At 39.7% G+C, this 27,744-nt stretch overlaps 1 protein-coding gene across 1 annotated transcript in view; it reads right to left on the bottom strand.

Moving 5' to 3' along the window:
- The window catches only part of KLHL1 (kelch like family member 1), a 229,987-nt gene that overhangs the window by 112,936 nt on the left and 89,307 nt on the right, over positions 1 to 27,744 (bottom strand). Inside the window, exon 4 of the mRNA XM_071570584.1 lies at positions 15,308 to 15,504. Within this exon, the coding sequence (XP_071426685.1) occupies positions 15,308 to 15,504 (197 nt within the window). The remainder of the gene's footprint in view (positions 1 to 15,307; positions 15,505 to 27,744) is intronic.

Genomic DNA, 27,744 nt, shown 5'->3' with positions numbered 1-27,744 from the left:
TACATTCATATTGAAGTTGAAACTTGAAACAATCTTAGCGGGGTGATTCTACAAGTATATGTGTTTGCCAGGTGATATAAAAGAACATTAATGAAATTATGTCAGTTTAGTTAGGTTAGTTTTTATTACTCTAAAAACTTTATAAAGGACCAGAAGAAATAATGATCTCAAAATCAAGTAAGGCTCTTTCCTGCTTGAGAAGCAATTGATTCTTCTTTTGAAACATGTTTTAATTTCTGAAGTAATTCAGACACAGTCATCTTCAGAAAAGCTTTTGGAAACAATTCCAAAAGATCAGTTTTTTAAAGGAATCACTCAAATAAAAAGGATTTTTCTTCTTCCCTGCTTTCTTTCCTTCTTTTTTTTCCTTTCCCTTCTTTCAGTTTTTGAGTTGTTCATCTTATTCCATAGAATAGTTCTTCTTTTCTGCTAGGCTACAAGCACACCGGATGTCATAAAATTGGAGTTACATATAAAGGGGATCATAAAGTGGTAAGACAAGCCTGATCATGCACTTTGGCCACAACAACCCCCTGCAGCGCTACAGGCTGGGCACAGTGTGGCTGGAGAGCAGCCAGGCAGAAAGAGACCTTGAAGTACTAATTGACCGGAAGCTCAACATGAGCCAACAGTGTGCCCAGGTGGCCAAGAAGGCCAATGGGATCCTGTCCTGTATCAAAAATAGCATGGCCAGCAGGACCAGGGAAGTGATCCTTCCCCTGTACTCTGCATTGGTGAGGCCACACCTTGAGTACTGTGTTCAGTTCTGGGCCCCTCAGTTCAGAAAGGATATTGAGGTGCTGGAGCGAGTCCAGAGAAGAGCAACAAGGCTGGTGAAGGGACTGGAGCACAAGCCCTGTGGGGAGAGGCTGAGGGAGCTGGGGTTGTTTAGCCTGGAGAAGAGGAGGCTCAGAGGTGACCTCATCACTGTCTAGAACTACCTGAAGGGAAGTTCTAGCCAGGTGGGGGCTGGTCTCTTCTCCCAGGCACTCAGCAATAGGACAAGGGGGCATGGGCTTAAGCTCTGCCAGGGGAAATTTAAGTTGGATATCAGAAAAAAATTCTTTCCAGAGAGAGCAATCAGGCATTGGAATGGGCTGCCCAGAGAGGTGGTGGATTCACCATCCCTGGAGATTTTTAAACGCAGATTGGACGTGGCACCGAGTGCCATGATCTAGTAAATGGACTAGAGTTGGACCAAGGGTTGGACTCGATGATCTTGGAGGTCTTTTCCAACCCAATCGATTCTATGATTCTATGATTCTATGAGAAAAGACAATCTCCAGACATGGGAGTGGGGATCAGCTATAATTGTTAATTGAACAAAGTCTTCTCTACCTATTGGAACGCCAACTATCTCTAACTGATAGAAGTTTGCCAATCCCTATTATATTTCAAGACTTACAACAGAAAAAAAATTACTGCTTTCATTCTATGTCATAATTGGTTACATTTCTAGAAAAATTGTGATACATTTTTATGAATGTTTTAAGTTCTGAGGTCAATGTGTTTCTCATGTACATTTAGAAACCAACAAACTTCTTGGTCGCTCATTGGCTTTGTCAGAGATAGAGTTATATATAGAATTCTATAGTAGCTAGTACAGGACTATTCATGCTGAAAACAACATTGGTAACTCAGAGATGCTTTCATTATTTCTGAGCAGTGCTTACACAGCATCAAGTCCTTTATAATTACATCGAACATTATAATTATATATACTATTGCTTATATAGTATGCAAGTGCATAATTATATATCTATATGGTATACACATATATTTATATTTATTATGATATATAATGTATACATGTATGATCTATAATATATGATATATACACAATATACTAAAGAAGTATATTATTGTAGTATAATTATTATATAATGGGGAGATGCAGTAATTTAATATCTGGTTATAATACTATTTAAGTTTAGAAGTTGCTATCAGTAATGAAGATCAATAGTTTCATAGAAGATTCCCAAATTAAATGTTGTTTCTCTTCAGTGACATTTGAAAAATCCCTGATTTCATTTGGAATAGTCATTAAATTTATGGGGGAAATTAAAACATCCCATAAAGAGCAAGAGGAAAAAGAGAGAATTCAATGAATGAACAGTGTACCTGGACAGTGAAGCTAACATATATTGTCATTTCCAGTAATCCCTTTTGATTTCTCTATATTTGCTGCCTTTATAGCTTAATTTTTAAGTTTTGCATTACATATTCTCTGTGTAGCACAGAATGAATATAGACAACCATTGGAGTGAGTGCAAAACAAAGAGGAAGGAAGGAAGAAAGGAAAGAAGGAAGAAAAACAGGCAGCAAGAAGGGAAAGCAGGAAAGCAGGAAGAGAAAGAGGGAGAAGAAAGGGACATAGGGAAGATGGAAGCAGGGGGAGAGAGAGCAGAAGAAACAGAGGGAGGAAGAGAGAAGAAGGAGGCAGGAAAAGAGAAAGAAATTATTCATATTGTGAAAGACAGGGAGACAAAAAAATCAAATTATGCTGTTCATTAGATATAACTATATTTCTTGGTCTAGCCTGTAGTGGTTTTAGCTAGGCCTCAAATTAGCAGGCTCAGAGAATCTATGTGGATTGAGAGACAGCTATCACCTGACTGGGTAACCAAGGAAGTATTTCATACCAGATGACGCAAACTTAAGATATTTGTGCAGCAGTGGGAGGTGTTAGGTCAGTTCCATTATGGCTGGGGTACAGAGAAGACTGCTGCAGTTCTTCTGCTCTGTTGGGCCCTCCTCCTGCTGCCACTACATCGTATTTTGTTTAGTTTCAGGGAAGTAGAGACATTTTGTTGTTACTTTTTATGTTTCTTGCTAGGTGTCTTTTAGAGTGCTTTCATGGGCTTTGTATTAACTGGGGAGTGGGAAGTTATTTCTTGTTCTACATAACTTGTGTAAGTGTGTGTTATATTGTAGTTTTCTCTTAATTTTCTCTTTACTGTATAAATACATATAGTTAGTTTCAGCATAAACCTACTTTAGTGGCTTTTTTTCCCTCTCCCTCTTTCCCTTGGCTGGTTGGGGAGAGGAGGAACCCTTTCTCTCTGTCTTGGACAGTTGGTGTCTTGCCAGCTCAACCCAAGACATAGCCTCATGCATTTTACATGTTGTTCATATAAAAATTACACCTTATTAATGCTGTATAGTTTTACCGTTTATTTTTCAGAAGAGGTTACATGTAAAAACACATATCCAACATAGCTGATGAGCTTTTCTACAAAGATTTAATTGCACTTCTCATATTTTTAGATACAAGTACATGATCCAGAATATTTTATATTTTTTATTATTGTCCTCTTTTGAAGCTATCATCTATTACAATGTCTTTAACACCTTTAAGTCTAAAAGAATTTTAAAGATGTAACAGTTTTTAAATTATATATTTCCATATAGGGAAAAAAATGTATTTCTGGTAAGGAAGATTTCCAGTCAACATGAGACGAAATGTTATTTCTTGCTGCCAAGAAAGAAATCCGCAATGAACAGTTGTCAAGGAGGAGGGGGGAGGGAGAAAGAGCACCAGACAATGTGATGCCGCAAAGTTCAATTTAATAACTGAACCAAAGCAGCGGGTAAGCTGTGTCAGGAAAAACTTCATGCTCCCACGCACACAACCCACACACAGTTCCAGCTACTGAAGCTGGCCCTAAATGTGAGTAGGTACAGCAGAGCCTGGGGAAATACAACACTTTCTGCAGCTCCGTGTTGGATGCCTGCACAATATTCCCCTTCCCCTGCCCTTCTGGTCCCAATCTCTGTTACTGAGGAGGCATCATACAGGCCACCAATAAAATCAGTACATGATAGTATGATGTAACTTTCTGGCAGATTCAGGTTTTGTTCTTCTCATGCTTGCTGACCCACAGCCTCTACCACGGCTTACCGTAGTCTGCTTTTGTTTGCATTTTATTGTCAGTCAGAGCTCATTATATCCAGTCACCCAACTCAGCTCATTATACCCAGTCACCCAACTTCTTATTAATGCAAAGTTGTGATGTTTCCATGACAGAAAAAAACTTTCTGAACATTTGCAATACCACAAGAAATGTTCTAAATATGAATAAAATAAAATATTTCATGAGCCACCATATATCACAATTTTAAGGCCCAGGATGGTATAACATGTCAATGAAATGACATTGCCTATTAATAATGAATTCTCTTTTTAACATAGATGGTGTAAGTGAGAACATGCACTCTTCTGTTGCCCTGGCTCCAGTTAGGAAGACCTCTACTCTGAACTGTTATCTTTTTTCCCCCTGTACTGGAAGTAACAAAAAAAGTTACCATTCTTTGAGATTTCATTGTCTTTACTTTTGAACAACACCAAATTCTTTATGACTTAGTCAGCAGAAAAATGAGCTGCCTGCCCTGCATTATACTGAAAACATTATTGCCCAATAAGATCAGACTGAATATTCTCAAGTCATTTTAAGAATATGATCCACTGATGATTTCAGAATGCAGAGCAATGACTGGGGACAAAAATCTTGGTGATGGAGTTTCTGGAGAGTAAGGTTTCTACTGGTGATATACTCTTCTGTTTGCTTTCTCAACCATAAGCTAAAGCCTAAGATTCACTTTTCTGTTATGTATCATTCCTGTTCCTTATTCTGTTTTTCCTACTAGAGTTCCCTATGCTAGTATAAGTTCAGTTATCCTGTCTCCTCCTACCAGCTATACACTGCAGTTAGCCTAGATTCTTTGTTATTGGAGAAGCCCACAGAAAGCACTAGTGGGTCTTCTTTCTGCTCTACAGAAACTCTTCTCAGCCCTAAAGTATTGGGAATAGCAGACAGAAAACACACAGGTTATGTCATGCTTTCTTGGTACCCCTGAACTGGATCTTCAATACATACTACATTTTCAGAGAATTCATCCCTCAACTTCTAATTTTCTATGTACAATCTAAGTACTCTTGAAGGGTTTTGTACTTACCCACCCTTGGACACTCTTTCATGAAAGCAAAGAAAGAATGTTTATCCCCGGTACTGGGACATGTCCTTCAGTCTTACAAAAGACATGTAAAAAAGTCAGGTATTGGATTTTACATTAGTATGCAGACTGAAAGGCTTGAATTTACAGTTACAAAATTCTCATCTTCATTGTTTTCCATGCATGCTACAAAAATCTTTCAAAATTCACTGTCTTTGGAGTACTTTTTCAGTGTGATATTTGCAGTTTTGTATGTACTGACACAGATTCATGCTGATTTTAGGCACTCACTATTGCTTGTTAGGTTAAGAGTCTGCTTGTCCTGAGCTGCCTCTAGGAGCAGCAAATTCATTGTTGCTTACAGTTTATCCAGAAAAAGCAGGATTTATAAACTGATATATTTTTCACTTGAGAGATTGAGATGTAGATCAGGTCACCTCAAAGACAATCACCATATGAAGGAGACCTATCAGAGTCCCTTTGATATTTAATTCTACTTTTGCTAGCACTCTGAAGCATAGAAAGTATTAATTTGATGAGATATTAGCATTTCTAGTGAATATTTAGGTTTCTGGAAGAAGAACAAAGTTGAAAAACAAATTAAAATCATAGGAAGTGTTGAGTCTTGTGTATAATGTAAAAGGATGAAAGTGTCACTTTTCAAAGCAGCACTCTAAGAATAATACAATGTTCTGCCATACTAACCTTTTTAATGTGGCATTTCAGCATCGAAATTGAAATTCCTGATGATTAAGAAGCCATCAAATTGTGATTAATTCACTATAGACTATTTGCTTAACTATATTCCTGTAGATTTCACAGCATTTTATATCAGCAGTGGTTTTCTATTTCCTATTATCTTGCTGTCCATATGCTAGTTCTTGAAATGCTCTTACCTTCCTCTTCTACTGCGTCTTGATGGAGTGGTACTGTAACATGCTATGTCACAGCAGTACTAAGGAGAACTTAGGAAAAAAGTGCCAAGTGCTGATTATGACTTTCAAACAAGAATTTTAAAAATACTGAGTGAGAAAAATGATCTATGAAGTACAATTTCTTCTCAAAGAAGAAGAAAAAATAAAAAAGAAATGGGGAGTATGAGTCATAGTAATAGTCACAATAGTTTATTGTCATGATTTAAGAAAAGAGAAAAACAATCTTACTGAAATACTTCAAAATAGTTATCCTATCAAGAGAAATAAACTAGTCTAAGTTTAATTTTGTACATGAAGATCAAATTTTGAGGTTTGTTTGAAAGTTACAAGCATTTGGGAATTCTTGTTTGTGTTTACACTGTTGCAGTTGTTGACTTTTGTGAATCACTAGTTTGGCTTTAAATGGAAAAACAGAGAAAATTTTAAACCTGAAAAATATACTTCCTCATCAGGCATAACTGACACAGTCAGTTCCAAAATGGTTTTTCTTTTTAATCTCTGTATCTCTGATAACATAATTTTTTTCAATTATTCAGGTTTCTTTGAAATACTTTCAACTTAATTTTACTTGTCCAATGGATACTAGAGAGAGAAAGGATCTTACAAAAAAAACCACCAAAGCGAACAGTTCAAGTGTCAAAATAACAACTTTAAAAATCAAAATTTAAATAGTCAAGTGAAGCAATCTGGTTTGGTTTTTTTTAATTAGCATTCTACATAGATCTAGGAGGCATTTTAAGTAGAGATGTAATTAAACTTTTTGCTCCAAGCTAATACTAGGAGCATAAGAAAATTGCAGAATGTTTTAAAATATCAGTGTGTTACTGTTAGCTTGTTGCTAACATGCTACCAATAAGTTATTGCTGATAAAAGACAATTAAATGCTAGCTGTGGTAAACCCATCTGTTTCACATTGCTTGAAATATAAAGTTAAAAAAAAAATTAAAAAAATCTGACTTGCATCATGTGATCCCTGGATACACAGTTCATATCTGAGACCACTTATAGTGTACAGTAAATATATTTATTATCCTTATAGAATAATTTTGTTTCAAAGTGACCTCATCTGGTCACACTCCCTGCTCAATGCATGTTTTAACTAGCTCACGTTATTCAGCAAAATTTTCAGTCAAGAACAGGTCCCAAAAATTCAGTTGGTTGTTGCCTTCCTTGTATTTAACTTCTCCAACTGATTTTTTTAAAAAAATCCAGTTGGGATTTTCTATATTCTAATTTGTTTCTGTTGCCTATCAATCTGCACCTCCAGCATCAGTCTGGCACCTTTTTGCCTGTATTGCCCGGTCATGTAGATGCAGAGAGCAGTAAGCTCTCCCTCAGTACACTAGGTTCATCAGGCCCAGCTTCCCCAGACTTCCTTCATGTGCTGGGTGTTCCGGCATCCAATTGGCATGGTGATCTCCAATGGACTGACTCCATTATATCCATGCCTCTCTTCTACTAAGGAACACCAAAGGAGACACAGCACTTTTTATATGGTCTCATGGATGCCAAATAGAAGGATCACCTTGTTTAACTTGTTCACTTTCACTAATATACCCCAGGATGCTGATGGCCTTCTGCTGCCAGGGTACGTTGCTGGCTTACATTCAACTTGGTGTCCTATTCTGCAGAGCTCCTTCCTACACAGTTGCTCCCCAGCTTGTACCATTGCATGGGGTTATTTGTTGTCAGACTGCAGGATTTTACATCTCCCTTTGGTGAACTTCATGGTGTTTCTCAGTTTTGGAGCCAGTTCTGTTTAATTACCTTTACTGATGATCTGGATGAGGAGATGAGTGTATGCCCAGTCAGTCTGCAGGCAACAAAAATTTGGGCAGGAGTGTCTATCTGCTGTAGGGTAGGAAAGCTCTGCTTGAGGGATCTGGAAAGGCTTGATCAATGGGCTAAGGCCAGTGATATGAGGTTCAACAAAACAAAGAGCCAGGTCCTGCACTTGGGTCACAACAACCCCATGCAGACTTGGGGATGAGTGGCTGGAAAGCAGCAAAGCTGGTGAAGGGTATCAAACATAAATCCTGTGAGGGGTGACTGAGGTAACTGTGGTGGTTTAGCCTGGTGAAAAGAAGGGTCAGGGGAGACCTTATTGCTCTCTGCAATTTCCTGAAAGGGACTTGTGTTGAGGTGGGGTTTGACCTCTTCTCCCAGCCAACTAGTGATAAGAGAAGGGGAAGAAAACAGCATCAAGTTGCACCAAGAGAGGTTCAGGTTGGATATTGGGAAAAAAATACTCACTGAAAGAGTTTTTAAGCTTTGGAATGGGTTCCCCAGTGAACTGGTGGAGTCACTATCCCTGGAAGTCTTCAAAAAACAAGTGAAGTGTCACTTTGTTAAATAGTTTAGTGGATATGGTGACATTCAGTCGAAGGCTGGACTTGATCTTGGAAGGTATTTCCAATCGTAATGATTCTCTAATTCTGTGATTTCAGCCTATTGTTCCACTGTGCCCACTGAATAGCAGCCTTGTCTTCAGACATATGGATCATCTCTCCCTACCAGTTTCATGACATCTGCAAACTTGCTAAGAATTCCATCCAGATAATTAAAAATGTTGCTAGACAGTACTGGACTCAGAAGTAATCTGTGAGGGACATCACTATTTACTGGTCACCAGCTGGGCTTTTTACTACAGATCACAAGCCTCTGAGCCTATCTGTTCAGTCAGCCTTCACTTCATCTCATTAACTATTTGCTCATATGTCACCAATGTGGTGGTGAGGTCAAAGTGGTCAAAACAAAGTACAATATGAAGTTAGAAAACTGTTATCTGATCAATATCTATTAAGTGTCATCTGGTCAGCTATGTTAAATAGTAGAGAGCCAACTGATGACCTTGTACATAAATCAAGTTAAATAGCATGTGCCTAAATGTCCTGGTTCTGTCCAAGACAGAGTTAATTTTTGCAGTAGTCAGAAGAGAGCATGGCTAGGACTCCAAGGGTATTCTATACTACCTCAGGTCATTTTCTGGAGACTTTGGAAGAGTTGCCTTTTGGGTCAGGCAGTGTGACAGAGAGAGCAGTCAGGTGGTGGTGGAGGGTTTTCACTGTGGCGAGTATGTGAATTTTTCACTTCTTTCTTGTACACTTTGTCATTAGTATTGTTGTTGTTACTGTTCATTTTCTTATTCCGTTGCTGTTTCCAGTAAATTATTCTTAACCCATGATCTTTACCTTTTTGCTTCCAATTCTCCTCTCCAACCACCTCTCCTTTTCTCCTTCCTCTCACTATAGAAGGAGGGGGAGGGGAAAGAGAAGTGAGCGAGCAAGACATGGTTTGAAGTGATTTAGTGGGAACACTAAATAGGGGAATACCATTCTTACCACAACACTGAAGAATTGCTAAATTACAGTACTAGGAAGTTTCTTGCTTCAGTTTTTATCTAACCTTAGTTAATGCCATATTAACACTGAAATAAACCCCTGATGTCTGAATGTGCAACCACAACTCATTAATGACTGTTGTCAACATCCATCAGTATCTCAATAATATTTCCCTTAATATGAATATGGAATAATGTTACACTATTTCAGTAATCTTCAGGATGAGCTGTTCTAAATGGAACAGGATAGTAAAAGTTTTATATATCACTTCTTACCCACTGCATCCCACCAAGCTTTAACTGTGAAATTTTGTAACTTAGATAATAAACATAACCAATAACATGATCACTGAAGCTCTTCACCATGAAAGATCATTAACAAATTTGCACAAGGCAAATACTTCACATAAATGAAATGGTTGCTCCATCTGCAATACAATCAGAATACTCAGTAAGTAAGAGAGCCCATATATAGAGTCATGTCACTGAGATTATTTACGTTCTTGTAATGAAGTTTGAATAATGTTTTGCTGTGCTGGGACTAATGACCCTTGCACTGAAAAGTACAGAACTGCATTTCTGAGAAGCTAAACACCTTCTAACACTTCATTCAAAGGCACTTGCAAACATTCTGCATCTCCCAGGCTTGTAACTGTAACGTATGTTAATGTCCTTTATATTGCTAACATTATGACTGGGTTACAGACACATCAATTACTTTACTCAGTTATGTTCTTCAGGTCAAGGAAATTTTACTTATGATCATTCTTCTGCTCAGTGCATCAAAGTAATCTGAAGATTTTTCAAGTTTATGTTTAGTAGTTCATCTTGAAATATGATGAAATAAAAATGTGGAACAAGCTCTATCATTTCAACTCTCAAACTGCAGTTTCAAGATGCAAAATGATCACTGAGGTTTAAGTGAAGTTTCCTGAGAGGTGAAGCAGTGACAGATTAAATAGTTATATCTGTGAGGTATTTCAAGTTTCTTTTTGAAGCAACCAGTCTTCAGTCAAATGGCATGATAATGAGATGAAGAAACTGGTACCCTATCTTGGAATGTAACACTCTCAATTTCTAAACATTATCTATACATTGTAGCACAAAGCAGAATCATGGTCCTTACTGGGAGAGAGAAAACAAATTACATTTGCATTCCAAACCATACAAAATATGATTTTTTTTATAATACCCTATGCTTTAAAACGAGGTTGCAATTAGCTTAAGGAAAAATATTACTTAGTTTTTGTCTCTCAGTATTTACCAAAGTAGAAAAGCAGTTGTTATGAGAAGGGCTAACGGTACATTAAGGCCACAGAGCCCACTAATCTAGCATGGTTTATAACAAACTTTCACCAATAAACATACAATGGTTCAAAATAGAGGAACTTTTAAAATATTATGTCATATAGTATGACTTTTATTCCAGACAAGCATGTCAAGCTGACAAATTGTGACTGTAGAGGTTAGCTTGCTTACATATGAACCCTCTTATAACTAGAAAAATAAAGAACCGTCACTTAGAACACTTGCCAGAAGAAATAATTTGCTTTAGCTTATTGATGTTTCATTTTGTTGCTCTTTCTTTTTTTATTTTTTTCTTTTAAGACAACACACATGCATTTTACTCTACTATCACGCAATTCTGGCAATAAATTAGAAAATTAAACTTATCAGACATATGGAGCCACAGATTGAAAGTTTTCAGAAATTGTCAAGCTGGTAACAACCCAGATTGTAATTAAGAAGTATAGAAGTCTTAAATCAAGAGACATGGATGTTTGTGCTGCCATTTAAAGTAGCAGTTTCATTAAAAATAAAAGAAAAATGAAAATTAAAAATCACAAAATAAAACACTGACAAGATGATTTAATACCTCAGAAATAAAACAAACCACATTAAATCTGATGTGCCTATAAAGGAAACCAATGAAAATTTACATTTTTGTACTCACTATTAACTTCTTCCTCCTAACACTTTCACTTAAAACCTTACTATCCAAGTTCCATTTCTAAAAGGTATTTTCTGTTCCTCAATTAGCTTTTGTCTTTCAGAATAATAATTTGATATTTGATACTGAGGACTCAGTAAACACCAGGGATATTATAACTGTGCTCATGGAAAGGGATATATAAGTGTACAGTTAATGAATTTTACTTCCATTAGGTACTTTCTCCATACTGAGCATGACTACATTTGAAAAAAAGCTTGTCACATTTGAATTAGTCTTGACATATCTCTTCCACAGATTTCATGGCTGAGGGAAATAGAAGTTATTGAATATGACAGAAAATGTGTTGGAAACGATATATATCCAGAAGTCAACATGAGTCTTAAATTTAGTGGTCTGCTCTTTAGGAGTATTTCTTCTTCAACATAAGGAAATTTCCAAGCTCAAATGTCTTGCCCTCATAACACACTATGTGCAAGCACAAAGTAAGTTGACTACATATATGTATGTATATAATTTCTTTTTTCTGTTTAATGAACAACAGAGTAATTTAGAACTGGACACTAGGCAAGGACATTTCTTTTGAAAAATGAAAATTAAAACATTTATGGAGATTCAATGAAGCAAACCCTTTCCATGGAAATATATTGATTTTCATTAAAATGCTATTGTAAACACAATTGTGGATGACTTTCTACTTAAAAGTAATCGGTGGAGAAAAGCTGTAAGACATTTGCCAGGTACAATGCTGGAAGAGAGCTATTATTTTATTGCTTTTTTGTTTTAATGAATCAATGAATATTTAATTTCAGCTATGTAATTAACTATGAGGCAAAGTTATTAAAAATGAGATTTATCTTGATTCACATATTAAAATTATTACGTTCTATCACATAAGCTGCATCTACAAATCCATTTTTGCAAGATTATTTGAAAAACTTTGTCTTTCTCTCCATTTCCTATCAGGGTAGAACTATTGTTTCTTTAAGTATTTTTATCTCAAAAAGTTTTATGGTATAGCACTTTTGTTTCTGATTAGGCCTATCTGTATAGAAATACGTTATGGTTAGTTGAATAAAGAGTATTGTTTTTGGTTTTGGCAGCTCTTGGCTGAAGAGATATACAATGGGGTCAAAAGGAATTCCTTGTGCTTAATGTAGATGTATTGGTAGATGCTACGAACAAGATGAACGGTAGATAATTACAGTCATTGCCCAAATTTTTCTTTACTTTGGGGACACATCTATTTACTCCATTTACCTTTTTTATTTGTATTCTATTAAAAAAAACTATGATGATTAGCACTCTAGAACTGGCTATTCAGTCAGCTCTAAATCTGTACTAACTGAACTGATATATTACTAAAATACTTTGGCAGTATAGTGCTAAATATCCTGAAAGTAACTCAATCTTCCCAATGATTTGGAAAAGAGTAAAAAGAAATCATATTATTTCACTGTTCAAAAGCCATTAGAGTTCCCTCAAATGCTGTCAGTTTCCCCTCTACCCAAGTTTTCTCCCAGTAAGTGCTTTTCGTACATCAGAGATGTTAATTTCCTAAAAATTTCACTATTAATATGATACATAATTTAAGTAAATATTTCAGACAGTAAGCTAAGGAAAATTCAATTCACTTGTTTCACATTTCACATTTTCAAAGACAAAATTTTTTCTTTAGAAAGCTGAAACCCTGAAATTTTGAAAGGTGCATTCAAGAATATGAGTATGAACGCATATCATGCTTGCATATGAGAAACTTCTTAAACTTTTTATTTTCTATATATTTCAAAGAATGATAATTTTTACAAGCAAACAATTGCACAATATGCCAGAATTAAGGGAGTACTATTGCTTCCTACTCACAACAAGCTTTTGCAATGACACCTTGAAGGAGGATTCACACAGCCAGAATTTGAGATACATCACTTGCAACTCGTAAAGAAAGAACCCTGAAAAGCTTTAAATAAAGGACTTTGAAGTTCTTTTGAAGGCATGAGAATTTTTTTAAAAGAAATATGATTATGGCATTCTGTTTTTAAAGAGGGCTTCCCCTCGAATCCTCCACATAAGGAGGAGTTTGTTAACAAACTCCTTCTTGCCCTACTTTATGTTTACTCTCATCACAGTTCATACTAATTTCCTGGGACCTGAAGGAAAAAAATAATGCTTTCTGTCACCTCAGAGACTATGCAGCTGCTCTTTGCCTGTGCTCATCACTGTCCTATCCTTTCATCCCATTGCAAGGTCTCTGTTTGCTGTTCCTCTATCACATTCTCCAGGGTATCTTCCCTGCACTGTAGAAGTTTATTCTAGATATGTATCCATGTAGAAGAATTAATCACTTTTCTCTTATCTAGATTCCCCCGACTGAGAGTGCTGTAACTCAAGACAGGCAATAAGGCACTCTTCTCCCAACCCCAACTGGTCTTCCACACCCTTTAACACAAAACAGTAAGTCAAATAGATATGAGCTGACTCACACCTAAATGAAGTAACACAAAACCTATGAAAATATCATGTGTTATGAAGCTTATATGTTAAAGTTATGTTTTCACTGGTTTAGAGAAAATATTTTAATTTCATTGCTGAGTAGCTGTATTTGTTTTTCAAGCAAGGAGAAAGTGTGACTACTGTGCATGCTTGCAAGTGTCATTGCAGTTAAATCAGAGCTTGAGTATTAATTACAACTGACTTCATTTTTTGATCTGCCATCTTTTGTTGGTGATTTTTCCATTACACATAATTCAGATTATAGGTCTGAGCATTAAAAAGCGTAATAGATTATATACCTAATATTTTAGAAATGGGCACAAACCTTTGTGGGCTTCGTGATACATCAGATATGTATTAGTTCCAAGTCTTCAAATGTATTATAGTAACTAATTTCATTCACCAAAAAATATTTCAGTAAGTTTTTCTAAAGAATAGCAAGAGGTTTTTTTAAATCATTGTTTTTCTTTTTTTTTCATTGTTCATTATACTGATTTTCACTTACAAAACCCCCATACTAAAACTGGAAATATGAAAGTTATATAAAAATATAGAAAAAATACTGATAAAAAGGTTGAATTCTTTCAAAACATATATGTTTAATTTCAATGCAATCTCATTCTAAATTAGATCAAATGAATGCTGCTCTGACAGCTTATTTCTCTCCATTGGCAGATGAAGGTTAAACTGACTAGCTTGGACGTGGCAAACTACAATTTTAATGACTAAATACAGAGAAATCACAGAACTAGATCCAGAAATGTAAAATGAGTATAGCTAATTGAAGTGTAGTGGTAAGAAAAACACAGTTAAACCTGTGAATTAAAACATGTTACTAGCTATTGAAAAGAATAAATAAAATAAATACATAACTGCTGAACAAGGGAAGCAGATTAATTGAAATATCCTCTATTACTTCGATAATGACTTCAGAATAGACCTTAAGGGACCATTGTTTCTCATAAATGATATATAATCAACTCTTTATGCACGTTTAATTTCATGAGCCAGATGTTTTTAATTTTGTCAAAATATGTAGAATCAAATGGCTACCAATACGATGTAATTTTTGAATAAGTAGCATATTTTCGCTTCATTGATTCCGATTAATTTTAAATATAGTGCCATACCTGTTCTGTCAGATGTAACGAGAAAAAAATTAAATATTGTCAGATAATTTTTTTTATTTCTAGAACTCTTTGTGTTAATCTGTTTCACAGATGACAAAAAGGAGGGGTAATTCTTGGGAGAACACCCTCACAAACCATCAAAACTTCTCTTGATATTCTTCCCATGCACAACAACAATTACAAAGCTTCCCTAAAGCTAAACTAAAAGAAAATGACTAAAAAAGTATTCTAATGATTTACACTTTTACTATTATTACCTGTATGTGATCATGAATCTAAATAAGACATATACTATTCTGATCCATCATAGAAGGCTAATTCTTATCACTTCCCTGAAGTTAATAAGAATCACCATTTCTATGGATTAAAAAGGACCGCTTATGAATAAAGTTCCATGGAACTAAAGAATAATTTAAAACCAAAACCAAAACCAAACAAGGTGTTTTTACTAATAGAGGATATACAGGATTCAGAAGATTATAATTTAGATACTCCAAAAATGCCTTACCATGGTGTAGTTGTGAGCCACCTTCATAAGCTCTGTGCATCCTTGTGCATCAGCAAATGATCGTATTCCCAAACAGTTGGATGGGTGCAAAAGCTTCATTAGAAAATGGCAGCAGACCTCTACTACTTGTGGGAGCTGGAGGAGGCAGGCAGCTGCTAGAAGATTTTCAATGGTGTCTTCTTTCAATTCTAGGCACCCTAAAAAAACCCAGAGTGGTAACACATGCAAACTTATTTATTTGGTATTGACAAAATATGCAGTATCAAAACATATTTTAATAAATTACCATAGCTCTATATAAGTAACTCTACAGGAAAAGTTAAGAAAAGGAAGATCAGTCTCCCTGACTGAACACCTCAGAGACCTGAACATCACAGTATTAGAAACTTTCTTTTTAAACTACTATTAATTCAACTATATAACAGTGTGGAAAGTGTGTACAGTGTGGAAAGTGTACAGTGTGGAAAGGAAGAGAAGACAGGAATATCAACCAGACTGTGGATGGGGTTTTGGGGGGACTTCTTTTTATTTTTTTTCTCTTTTTTTTTTTTTTTTAAACCTGCATTATCTTCACTGGAACAGAGTAAACTTCACAACCATTTACTTCCCAGAAAAGAATGAAATAACTTCCTGGTATTGTATGAATAAACCCATGAATCACAGAATCACAGAATATGCTGAGTTTGAAGGGACCCACAAGGACCACTGAGTCCAACTCTTAGCCCTGCACCATGGCCATTTTGAAGATCCTTCATTTTTTTTATGGAAGAGTGTGAACACATTTCTGCTGCACACATTAATAGAGGATGCAAATATTTAATGGCTTCTGGAATATCTGAGGATATGAACATATTATAGCTCAACTTATTTTAAAATAAATTCAGAAATACTAATTTACTACTTAATATATCTATAATAAGAGCTAGAAAAGTACACTTGGTATGAGTTAAAGAGTTCATTGTTCTTCATTCTTTCAGTTTCAATTATAGATAAATTTTTAATCCATCTAAATATTTTCCAAGTCTTTTATCTTCTCTCTAAACATCAAGACACCTTCATAAATTTGTCCACAAGGGCTGTATTCACTTTCTCAGAAGCACGCTATGGCATTTTAATGCAAATTCCTCTTGGATATCAAGTGTTTAGCATGGTCAGAGTTTAAAAAGGAAAGCTAATAAGAGGGTCTGTATATACAATCTTCAGACAGTTTCATACTGGCAATTAGAAGATCCAAGCATCTATTTAAAAAAGTTAGATAGGACATTCAAGAGGGCATTAATATTATTGCTTCTTCAGTTCACCTTCCCCTTATATTTTTATGCAATAAGAAGCTTGCACAAGTGCTTCAGTCTAAGAAAAACAAATTACCCAGAGTTTTAAATCTTTTTTTTGCATTAAATGAAGATGAAAAAAGAGGAAAAACCAATCAAAATAACTTTTATGTATTCTAATTGTTATTCTTAATTATAGCTTCATTTGTGACAAATTTTATGTGCATTCCTTACGCAGAAATTAAAATGCCCATCTTTACCATGCATTCTCATAATGAATGCATTAATTTTATTACCTCATTACCAAATGTGAAGCAGAGATAATATATAAAAATTCCCTGACATTCTTATTCTTTTGTTAAACCTTTTTCCAAGTTCAGGGACAGTTTTGTTATTATTTTTTAATTTTTTATTTTACTTTTATTCTATCTTCTACACAATTTACTACATTTTAGAACTACTTTTATTTACAGGGAATCACTGCATATTTGACCATCCCTTGGATGATGTTAATGTCAGTGTGTATCACAGGAATCAGACTTCCACAGCTATTGTCCACTAGATAGGACTTGCGGTGGACCACCCAGTAGGTGCTCATTTGCTCTGTGCATAAGCAACAAATTTTAAGTCAGATTTGTAACACATTACAATACCATTTTATGTCAGGTGCACAGTATTTTTTTCTCTTCTGTAGTTACACACTTATCTATTTACTCCAAGATTCTTCAACATTACTAAGATAGCTGTGAGTAACAGTGTTCTGGTGAAGTCATGGGAAGTGTCAAGGAATTAGAAACAAAGGCTACAATTGATTCTTTGTAATCAGGCTTTAACATTTTAACATTTTTATTTCATGTGTCTTCATCAGTTGTGCTGCAGTTTTGACGTGTTGTTGAATGGAATTATTTCCATAAACTAACCAGTTGTAGGAATGCAGCTTCTCTATTAGGTCTCATTTTTAAAAAAATAAAGGCAGTAAAAGGTATCAAGATAATATTTTCAGATTTTGCATAGTAGATTAATTGCTTGCAATTATAACTACAACAAATTGCTATTTTGAGAAGACTTGAAAAACCTTATAAAATAGTACTACACTTCCAATTGCTATAAATGCTTTTTGCTATTGCTTATCATTAATATTTCCAAGTCTTAGGCACTTGCCAGGTAGCCAAATGAACTAATCATCCAATCTCCTTTTACATTCCACAGAGAGAAATATGAGGCGTTAGAGCAGTTTTCACCTGCCCTGTTTTAGTCATGTACTTGTGAATGAGACGAACCACTCTCTGAACGTCTATTTCTTGTTTTCAGCTACAAAAAGAGCACCTCCATTTGACTTACTGAGACACTGCTGATATTTTTATTTGTTGTTATGAATTCAGTGCATCTGCTCCGACAGTACTCAAATTATGAGAATTCTCAGGTTTCAGGTGATGAAACATTCTTTGGGTTCAATTCTGATAATCAGTTCTCTCCGTTACTGTCACATCCTGGTAATGACATAGTGTGTAAAATCACCTCTTATGTCTATCCATGAATATCAGTCAATGAAGAATGCTGTAAAAAGTATTTTCCCTGTAGCAGAACATCTCTTAGCCTCCAGCTGATTTCTAAAACAATGGTAAGGTTTTAATCTTGACCTCTGTCTTAAAAGATAATTCAACATTCTATCATCTTCCATACTTTTCATTAAGGTAAGTTGTTTTCAGAAAAGAAAACAGGACACAATATATTCACTTTGCAGAGGCTTATCCCGATCAAAATTTTTAATTTTCTATTAATTATTTGCTGCAGATCACATTGATCAGTTTCAAGTGAGAAAGACAGGCATTATATAGCTGATTGTGTTTACTGAGAATCATAATATGGTCTGGGTCGGAAGGGACATTGCAGATCATCTAGTTCCAACACTCCTACCTTGCGCAGGGACACCTTTCACTAGACCAGGTTGCTCAGGGCTCCACCCAACCCAGTCTTAAACACTCCCAGGGATGGGTCAACTTGTTCCAGTGCTTCAGCACCCCCATAGGAAAGAATTTATTCTATTATCTAATCTAAACCAAGTCTCATTCAGTTTCTTGTAGGCTCCTTTCATGTACTGGAAGGTTCCAATTAGGTCACCTTTGAGCCGTCTCTTCTCCAGGCTGAACAACCTCAGCTCACTCAGCCTTTCTTCATAGGAGAGCTGCTCCATCCCTCTAATCATCTTGGTGACCTTTCTCTGGAAAAGTCAATGTCTTTAATGTGCTGGGGGCCCCAGAGCTGGATGCAGCATTCCAGACAGGGTCTCACTAGAGCAGAGCAGAGTGGCAGAAACATCTCCCTCAACCTCCTGGCCACACTGCTTTTGGTGCAGCCCAGGATACAATTGCCTTTCTGGGGTGCAAGTGCACATTGTCATCTCATGTCCAGCTTCTCATCCACCAGCACCTCCAAATCCTTCTTGGCAGGGCTGCTCCCCATCTGTTCATCTCCCAGCCCACATTTATACCAGGGCTTGCTCCAGTCCAGGTGCAGCACCCTGCATTTGGTGTTGTTAAAATGAATGAGATTCTCCTGTGTCCACTCTTAAGTTTGTCTGGGTCCCTCTGGGTGGCATCCTATCCTTCAGGTGTGTCAACCCCGCCACTCAGCTTGATGTTGTCTGAAAACTTGATGATGCACTCGATCCTTCTATGTCATTAATGAAGGTATGAAATAGCACTGGTCCTAGTACAGACCCCTAAGGGACATCACTTGTCATCGTGACTCTGAGTCATTGGCCAGTGTGCCCTGGATATGACTATCCAATCAATTCCTACAACTTAGAGAGAAGGATGCAGTGGGGGACTGCTTCAAAGGCTTACAGAAGTCCAGTTTGGCATCAGTGGAAATTCAGAATGGCAGTTCACTTTTTGACGTATATATTCAAATAAACAAATAAGTACTATCCTAACAGGGCGTAGGCTCCTACACAAACAGATAATGACACTGAATTTAAGGAAAACAAACAAAAAAAAAATTAGGATCTGCTCATTTCCTATTATCAAATAATTAATCTTACATATTAACAGCTGAAACCTAAACCAAATAGAAATTAACCCCAAATGCATGTGTGATCCTAAAATGTGTTTACTTGAGGGTGCTGATGAATCGCTTCAGTTTTGGCAGCCATTTTGGTATCAAAAGAAAGAGAAAGGAAAGAAGGAGAGAGAGAGAGGGGAGAGAAGGAGGGGAGAGAGAGAGGGGAGAGAGAGAGGGGAGAGAGGGAGGGGAGGGAGGGGAGAGAAGGAGAGAGAGAGAGAGAGAGAGAGAAAGAAAGAGAGAAAGCGAGAAAAGGAAATAAGAAGTTATATCATATGACCAAGAGTTTTATTTTTCTGTACTAGAAAATTTTTTCTTTCCTGAACAACTTCAATCCTCCTCACTGCTAAAGTTAATTGAGTGGTTTAAGATTCGAACAGATCAACTTTCTGAGCACACAACATTTTTTTTAATCCTTGGGGATAAAATTCAACTCTAGGAAAGGATTAATTATGTTATCTCCTCTGCACACAGGTATAATGGTTTGACCCATGGCTTCCTCAGTAACCACTGTATCTAAGGAAGTTACAAGTATTCCACACGTGTCTTCCACGTGGGGGGGGGGGGGGGGAGGCGGGGGGGGGGGGTGTGGTGGTTTGTTGCAGTTTCCCTTCCTGGGCTGAGGAGCTGGTGGGAGGTGGTTGGAGTCTGGTCCCTCCGGTCCCTGGTGGTTCTCCTGTCCTGGGTGAGATTGTTTCATTCTTGTTCCCCTTCCTTGAGGTTTTTAATTGTGTTTGTTTTGATTCATTCGGTTTCTTTAGGTTGGGTTGGTGTCTTCCCTATTTTCTGGCTATTCAATCCCCTTTTCTCCCTTCCCCTCTCCCCTGGGGGGTGGGATCCTATGTATTGTGTATACAGTGTGGTTTGTAAATGTTAGTAAATATAATTTATTCTTTTATCCAGTTCAGTTTCTTTAGAGTGCATGTCTTTTCTGTTTTTTTTTTCCCTTTCCTTTGCTCGGAAGGTTCTGGGAGGGGGAAGGGGGCCCAGTCCAAGGTTGGCAACAGCTAGGCCAAACCTGCGACATTCGTAGAGGTTCTACCGAGATACTGACCTTGGATTGTTTTGTAAATAGTTCTCTGTTTAGAGAACAGTGTCCGGGAGAACTGCCAACTGAAGCGGTATTATCAAAACAATCACAGTGAAGGCAGCCAAGACTATCTTGTTGATATAAACAATGTTTTTTGTTTGGGAACAGAGGACTCAGGCATAAGGTAAACAATAGAAAGAATGGTTTTTACCCTTTTTAGCAAAAACCTGAGAGGTACCAGGGGAGGTCACTCCAACCATGCTGGCATGGCCTGGCAGTCTCTTGTAGTGAAAGGCCTCCTGTTAAGTGTCTTTCTATTCTTTTACATACTGATGGTGCTAACGCTTACTCCCACTCTGAGAGGTCTCCTGGGGACATACCTAGGTCTGCCTGATAATTGTCATCCATGTAAGGCCCTCCTGAATCTTGACATTAAAGGCCTGTTGACATGTGACATTAAAGGCCTGTTAAATTATGACATTAACGGACTATTGAGAGAGATCCCTACTGTTACAATTGGTCCCAGTTATTACCTAAATTGTATTGTGACAGCACTAGTGTTTACGAGGGTAATGGAACTGTTGTATAAGATTGGAAGAATGCTGGCACTTTGTTGCTTCCCTTGTTTCAGACCTAAGAAAGGCTATGCCTCTGGGGGACTCGCTGGAACTTTGGAAGGGGCTTTGGACAGGCCAGTCCTTGGGTGGGATGGGGCTTCGTTGGATCTCGGTAAAGTGCTAGGGCGTATCTCACCCCCCATTAATTGGAAGTTCACGTCGGAACAAGTGTGTGACTCTGCTGAGGTGGCCCGCTGTTTATCAGAAGAGTGTTTTTCCTACGAGGACCCATATGCGCGAGTCTCTGCTTTGTGTTGGGGCCTGGCTAGTGCTTATCGCTCTGCCATGGACTACTGTCAATGGCTTGAGGACAGGATAGAAAATGGAAATATGCCATCCAAGACCCGTGTAGTCCCCGTTCAGACTACCGAAAGCGGAGTCCAAACACAGCATGAGGTCAATGCTGTTTCTGTAGAAACCCAAACTCAAGCTGCAGACCTGGACATGGCTATCTCCGCTGTCCCTGCTAAAACTACAGTTGAAACTCAGACTCAAACCGAGGGCAACAAAGCCCCCGTTCACTCTGTAGAGACCCAAACTCAAGTTGCTGCAGCTAATACAGCCTCTGTTTGCTCAGTAGAAACCCAAACTCAGGCTTCAAATCTGGATAAGGCTATTTCTGCTGTCCCTGCTACAACCACAGCTGAAACTCAGACGCAGGCTGAAGCTAATACAGTCTCTGTTTGCTCGACAGAAACCCAAACTCAGGCTTCAAATCTGGACAAGGCTATTTCTGCTGTCCCCGCTACAACCACGGCTGAAACCCAGACGCAAGCTGAAGCTAATACAGCTTCCGGTTGCTCCGTAGAAATTCAGACTCAAGCCGTAGATCTGGAGGTTGCCATCTTTATTAAGCCTGCTAAGAACACAGTTGAAGCTCAGACTCAGGCCGATGCTAATACAGCTCCCATTTGCTCTGTAGAAACTCAAACACAAGCTGAAGATCTGGAGGTTGTCATCCCTACTAAGCCCACCAAGACCACAGTTGAAGCTCAGACTCAAGCTGATGTGGATACAGTTCCTATTCACTCTGTGGGAACTCAAACTCAAGTTACGAACCGGAATATTACCATTGCCCCCATAAAGAAGAAAACAACAAGTCGAAGGAGACTACAAAACCCATAGAGCCACCACTGCAATTGGAACGAGAACAAGAAGAAGAGGAACAAGAAGAAGAAGAAAAAGAAGAAGAAGCAGACGAAGAAGCAGCTGCGAGAGAGGAAGAAACTGCTGCGACGATGGAAGGAGCGACGGCACGAGAGGAAAGACTAGTCACAGTAGAAGAGGGAGCAGCCGCCAGAGAGGGAGGAGTGGTCACAAGGGATGGGGCACACCTAATGGGACTGGGGGCACGTCCAAAAGAGACCAGAGGCATGCCTGGAGAAAGGAAAGGGACGGTGCGAGCATCCTGGGATAGGATAACATTCGACGATTGGTGCTCTGACTACATACGCAAGTACCCAGTGGAGGAAGAGAGGAGGTCAACGTGCTTCCGTCAGCCTGAGTAAGGACTGTTTCAGCCTCTCCAAAGGCAACCCTCCTTTGGAGGTGTGATTCCACCTCCCCATACTAGACCTACATTTGAGGGAATAGATGACCGGGGAAGGTCCTTACCCCGGCCTTCCAAGGACTATGTGCTACCTCCATTCATCAGACCGGATGAACAATGCAGAAGCTCCCTTTCATGGGGTGCACAAGCTAGGAGTCTTTCCCCATGGCTCGAACGAAGTAGAAGTCTCTCTCCACAGCGTGGGCGACGTAGGAGCCCATCCTCCTGGAGTGAACACCATAGAAGCTCGTCCTCATGGCACGAACAATCCCCACCTTCACGTGAGAGGGTCAGAAAGGAAGTGAGAGAGGTTTCACGAAGGAGTGGAAGAGTAAAAACACAGGCAGAGAGAATAGTACGTGGAAGAGATGGACAGGAAATAATGAGGGAAAGTGAAATTATATGATCATTGACCCCAAAGGAGATTCGAGATATACGAAGGAATTACAGTCGGTGGCCCGATGAACGCATCCTCACCTGGCTGGTGCGATGTTGGGACCAGGGGGCCAGTAGTCATGCGCTGGAAGGTCATGAAGCACAACAATTGGGATCACTTGCCCGAGACCGTGAAATAGAACAGGAAATGGGACAGGGGGAGATGGCATCCAGTCTCTGGACCCAGATCCTCCATGCCGTGAGGGTAAGATACCCATTTAAAGAGTATTTGGTGAGTGCTCCGAGAGAGTGGAACACTGCAGAAGAAGGCATCCAGTATCTGCAGGAACTGGCCATGCTGGAGATTATATACTCCGATCCAAATTACTATGACATCTTGGTCCCAGAGAAGATGCCATGCACACAGCCGATGTGGGATAAGATGATGAACGGGGCCCCTAAGTCTTATATGCCGTGTCTGATATCTGCATACCCTCTAAGTATGGACGAGAATGAGATACACATTGACAGAATGTGTCACTGGATACAGAGAATATCGGAAACCATGAGGGTCCCCTCTAACTACCAGCATTCTTCCCTCTACAGTGGGGAAAGGGTAGGGAGGAATCCTAGACGCTCTGTGTATGAAGAAGAACCTAGAGGCAAAGGTTCTAGAGGTCGCAAAGAAACGTCTCGTTCTCATTCTCGTTCAAGTTCCTGTTCGCGTTCTCGGTTCCATTCCCATTCTCGGTCCCGTTCCCGTTCTCAGTCACCGCATGCAGCACGAGGGAAAACTAGAGGCCACCAGAGGAATACTAGACGCTCTGTGTATGACGAACAACCTAGACGCAGACGTTCTAGAGGTCGCAAAGGAAGGTCTCGTTCTTATTCTCATTCCAGTTCTCGTTCTCGTTCCCGTTCCCGTTCTCGGTCATCTCATGCAGCACGAGAGAAAACTGGAAGCCCCAGGAGTAAGACACAGAGTGAGCGTGGTTTCTTGTGGGCCCTTCTGCGTGAACTAGGGGAAAACATGAAAAAATGGCACGGTGAACCCACCTCTAAAATTAAAGCCCAAGTGCAAGAATTAAAACAGAAAGTAGCTGGCAAGAAAGCTGTCAACATAGTTGAAGCAAAGACCCCAGAAAAGAAACATAAATCTCCGAGACGCAAAAGAAGCAACTTCCCCAATTCTGATGAAGGAGCCTCTGACAGAGCATCGCACACGTCAGAAGGAGAGTGCTCCGACCAGGAACAACAATAGAGGGGCCCTGCCTCCTGCCAGGAGGAGGAGAGGGACAAGGATGATAATCGGGTTTACTGGGCTCTGTGGGTTCGATGGCCTGGCACATCGGATCCTCAGAAATACCGAGCTTTGGTAGATACTGGTGCCCAATGTACATTAATGCCATCGGAACATGAGAGTACAGAGACTGTGTCTATTTCTGGAGTTACCGGAGGGTCTCAGGACCTGTCGGTGGTAGAGGCCGACATGAGCCTAACAGGAGACCAATGGGAAAAGCATTCCATTGTGACAGGAGCAGAAGCCCCTAGCATCCTTGGTATGGACTATTTAAAAAGAGGACACTTTAAGGACCCAAAGGGGTACCGGTGGGCTTTTTGTGTAGCCACAGTGATTGAAGGAGAGTCCAAACAGTTGTCTACTCTTCCTGGTCTCTCAGAATACCCTTCTGCTGTGGGATTACTCCGAGTCAAAGATCAAGAAGTACCGAAGGCCACTGCAACTGTACATAGGCGACAGTATCGTACAAACCGAGATGCTGTGATTCTCATCCATAAAATGATCAGGAAGCTGGAGAGCCAAGGGGTGGTCAGCAGAACACACTCACCCTTCAACAGCCCTATCTGGCCTGTACGTAAATCAGATGGAGAATGGAGACTGACTGTGGACTATCGTGGCTTGAATGAAGTTACGCCACCACTGAGTGCTGCTGTGCCAGATATGTTGGAGCTCCAGTATGAGTTGGAGTCCAAAGCAGCAAAGTGGTATGCCACTATTGACATTGCTAATGCGTTCTTCTCCATTCCTCTGGCACCAGAGTGCAGGCCACAGTTTGCTTTCACCTGGAGGGGCGTGCAGTACACCTGGAACCGATTGCCCCAGGGGTGGAAACACAGTCCAACCATTTGTCATGGGCTGATCCAGGCCACATTGGAGAAGGGTGAGGCACCAGAACACATCCAGTATATTGATGATGTCATTGTATGGGGAGACACAGCAGAAGAAGTCTTCGAAAAAGGACGAAAGATTATTCAGATTCTCCTCAAAGCTGGTTTTGCCATCAAAAAGAGCAAGGTCAAGGGACCTGCCAGAGAGATTCAGTTCCTTGGGGTGAAATGGCAAGATGGACGTCGCCAGATTCCAACTGATGTCATCAATAAGATTGTAGCAATGGCTCCACCAATTAACAAGAAAGAGACCCAAGCGTTTCTGGGAGCCATAGGCTTCTGACGAATGCACATCCCACAGTACAGCCAGATCGTGAGCCCTCTCTATTTTGTGACACGTAAAAAGAACATTTTCCAATGGGGTCCTAAACAACAACAGGCTTTCAAGCAGATCAAACAAGAAATCGCACATGCCATGGCTCTTGGACCAGTCAGGACGGGACCAGATGTGAAGAATGTACTTTATTCCACAGCTGGAGATAAAGGTCCCTCCTGGAGCCTCTGGCAAAAGGTGCCTGGTGAGACACAAGGGCGACCACTTGGTTTCTGGAGCCGAAGCTACAGAGGCTCTGAGGCCAATTACACCCCTATGGAGAAGGAAATCCTAGCGGCATACGAAGGCATACGAGCAGCCTCAGAGGTAATTGGTACTGAAGCCCAGCTTTTCCTGGCACCTCAACTACCAGTGTTAAGCTGGATGTTTAAGGGAAAAGTGCCCCCTACACACCATGCCACCGATGCCACGTGGAGCAAGTGGATTGCTTTGATTACACAACGTGTTCGAATTGGGAGCTCAAATTGCCCTGGAATTCTAGAAATTATAACCAATTGGCCTGAAGGTGGGAACTTCAGCCTGGCAGATGAAGAAGAGGAAGAGTCAGTGAGTCGAGCTGAAGAAGCTCCACCATATAATCAGCTGCCAGATGAAGAGACGCGCTACGCCATTTTCACCAATGGTTCTTGCCGTATCGTAGGGAGGAGCTGGAAGTGGAGAGCAGCTGTGTGGAATCCCACCCAACGGATGGCAGAAGCCACTGAGGGGAAAGGCGAATCAAGTCAGTTCGCAGAACTCAAAGCTGTCCAATTGGCCCTAGACATTGCACAAAGAGAAGGATGGCCAAGGCTCCACTTGTACACCGACTCATGGATGATAACAAATGCTCTCTGGGGATGGCTAGACCGGTGGCAGAAGACGAATTGGAGGCGTAGAGGGAAGCCCATCTGGGCTGCAGATCTGTGGCAAGACATTGCTGCCAGAGTAAAGAAATTGAATGTGAGGGTCCCCCATGTAGATGCCCATGTGCCCAAAGGTCGAGCTAATGAGGAACAAGATAATAACAGACAGGCAGACCGAGCTGCACAGCTTGAGGTGTCACAAGTAGACCTCGATTGGCAGCAAAAGGGAGAATTGTTCCTAGCTCAATGGGCCCATGATGCTTCAGGCCATCAAGGCTGGGACGCAACCTACAAGTGGGCACGAGACCGAGGGGTGGATTTAACTATGGACACTATTTCCCAGGTTATCCGCGATTGCGAAATCTGTGCTGCCATTAAGCAGGCAAAAAGATTGAAGCCCCTTTGGTATGGTGGACGCTGGGACAAGTATAAATACGGAGAGGCCTGGCAGGTTGACTACATCACGTTGCCACAGACTAGCCAAGGTAAGCGCTATGTGCTTACCATGGTTGAAGCGACCACCGGATGGTTAGAGACATATTCAGTACCATATGCAACGGCCCACAATACTATCTTGGGCCTTGAGAAACAGGTCCTGTGGAGGCATGGCACTCCAGATCGCATTGAGTCAGATAATGGGACTCATTTCAAGAACAATCTAGTGGCCACTTGGGCACGGGAGCATGGCATTGAATGGGTATATCATATTCCATATCATGCACCTGCTGCTGGAAAGGTTGAAAGGTGCAATGGACTGTTAAAAACAACTCTGAAGGCACTAGGTAGAAGAATCTTCAAGAACTGGGATAAGCATTTAGCCAAGGCCACCTGGTTGGTTAACACCAGAGGCTCCATCAATCAAGCTGGTCCTGCCCAAGCAGAATCCCTCCCCACGGTAGATGGAGACAAAGTTCCAGCGATTCACTTGAGAGGCATGTTTGGAAAATCTTACTGGATTACTCCTCTCTTGGGCCAAGACAAACCCATTTGTGGGATTGTTTTTGCCCAAGGGTCCGGAAACACCTGGTGGGTAATGAGGAAAGATGGTGAGATCCAGTGTGTGCCCCAAGGCAACCTAGCCTTGGGGAAGAACTAATTATGTGCTTTGAGTTGTGTTTTGCAGGAAACCAGACACGAGATGAGAAAAACCCAAACAAAGCCGGTACTGG

This window comes from Pithys albifrons, chromosome 1 (assembly GCF_047495875.1).
Source record: "Pithys albifrons albifrons isolate INPA30051 chromosome 1, PitAlb_v1, whole genome shotgun sequence".
Classification (NCBI taxonomy): Eukaryota; Metazoa; Chordata; class Aves; order Passeriformes; family Thamnophilidae; genus Pithys; species Pithys albifrons.
Note: the sequence above shows the minus strand (reverse complement) of the source record. Positions and strands in the feature narration are given on the sequence as shown.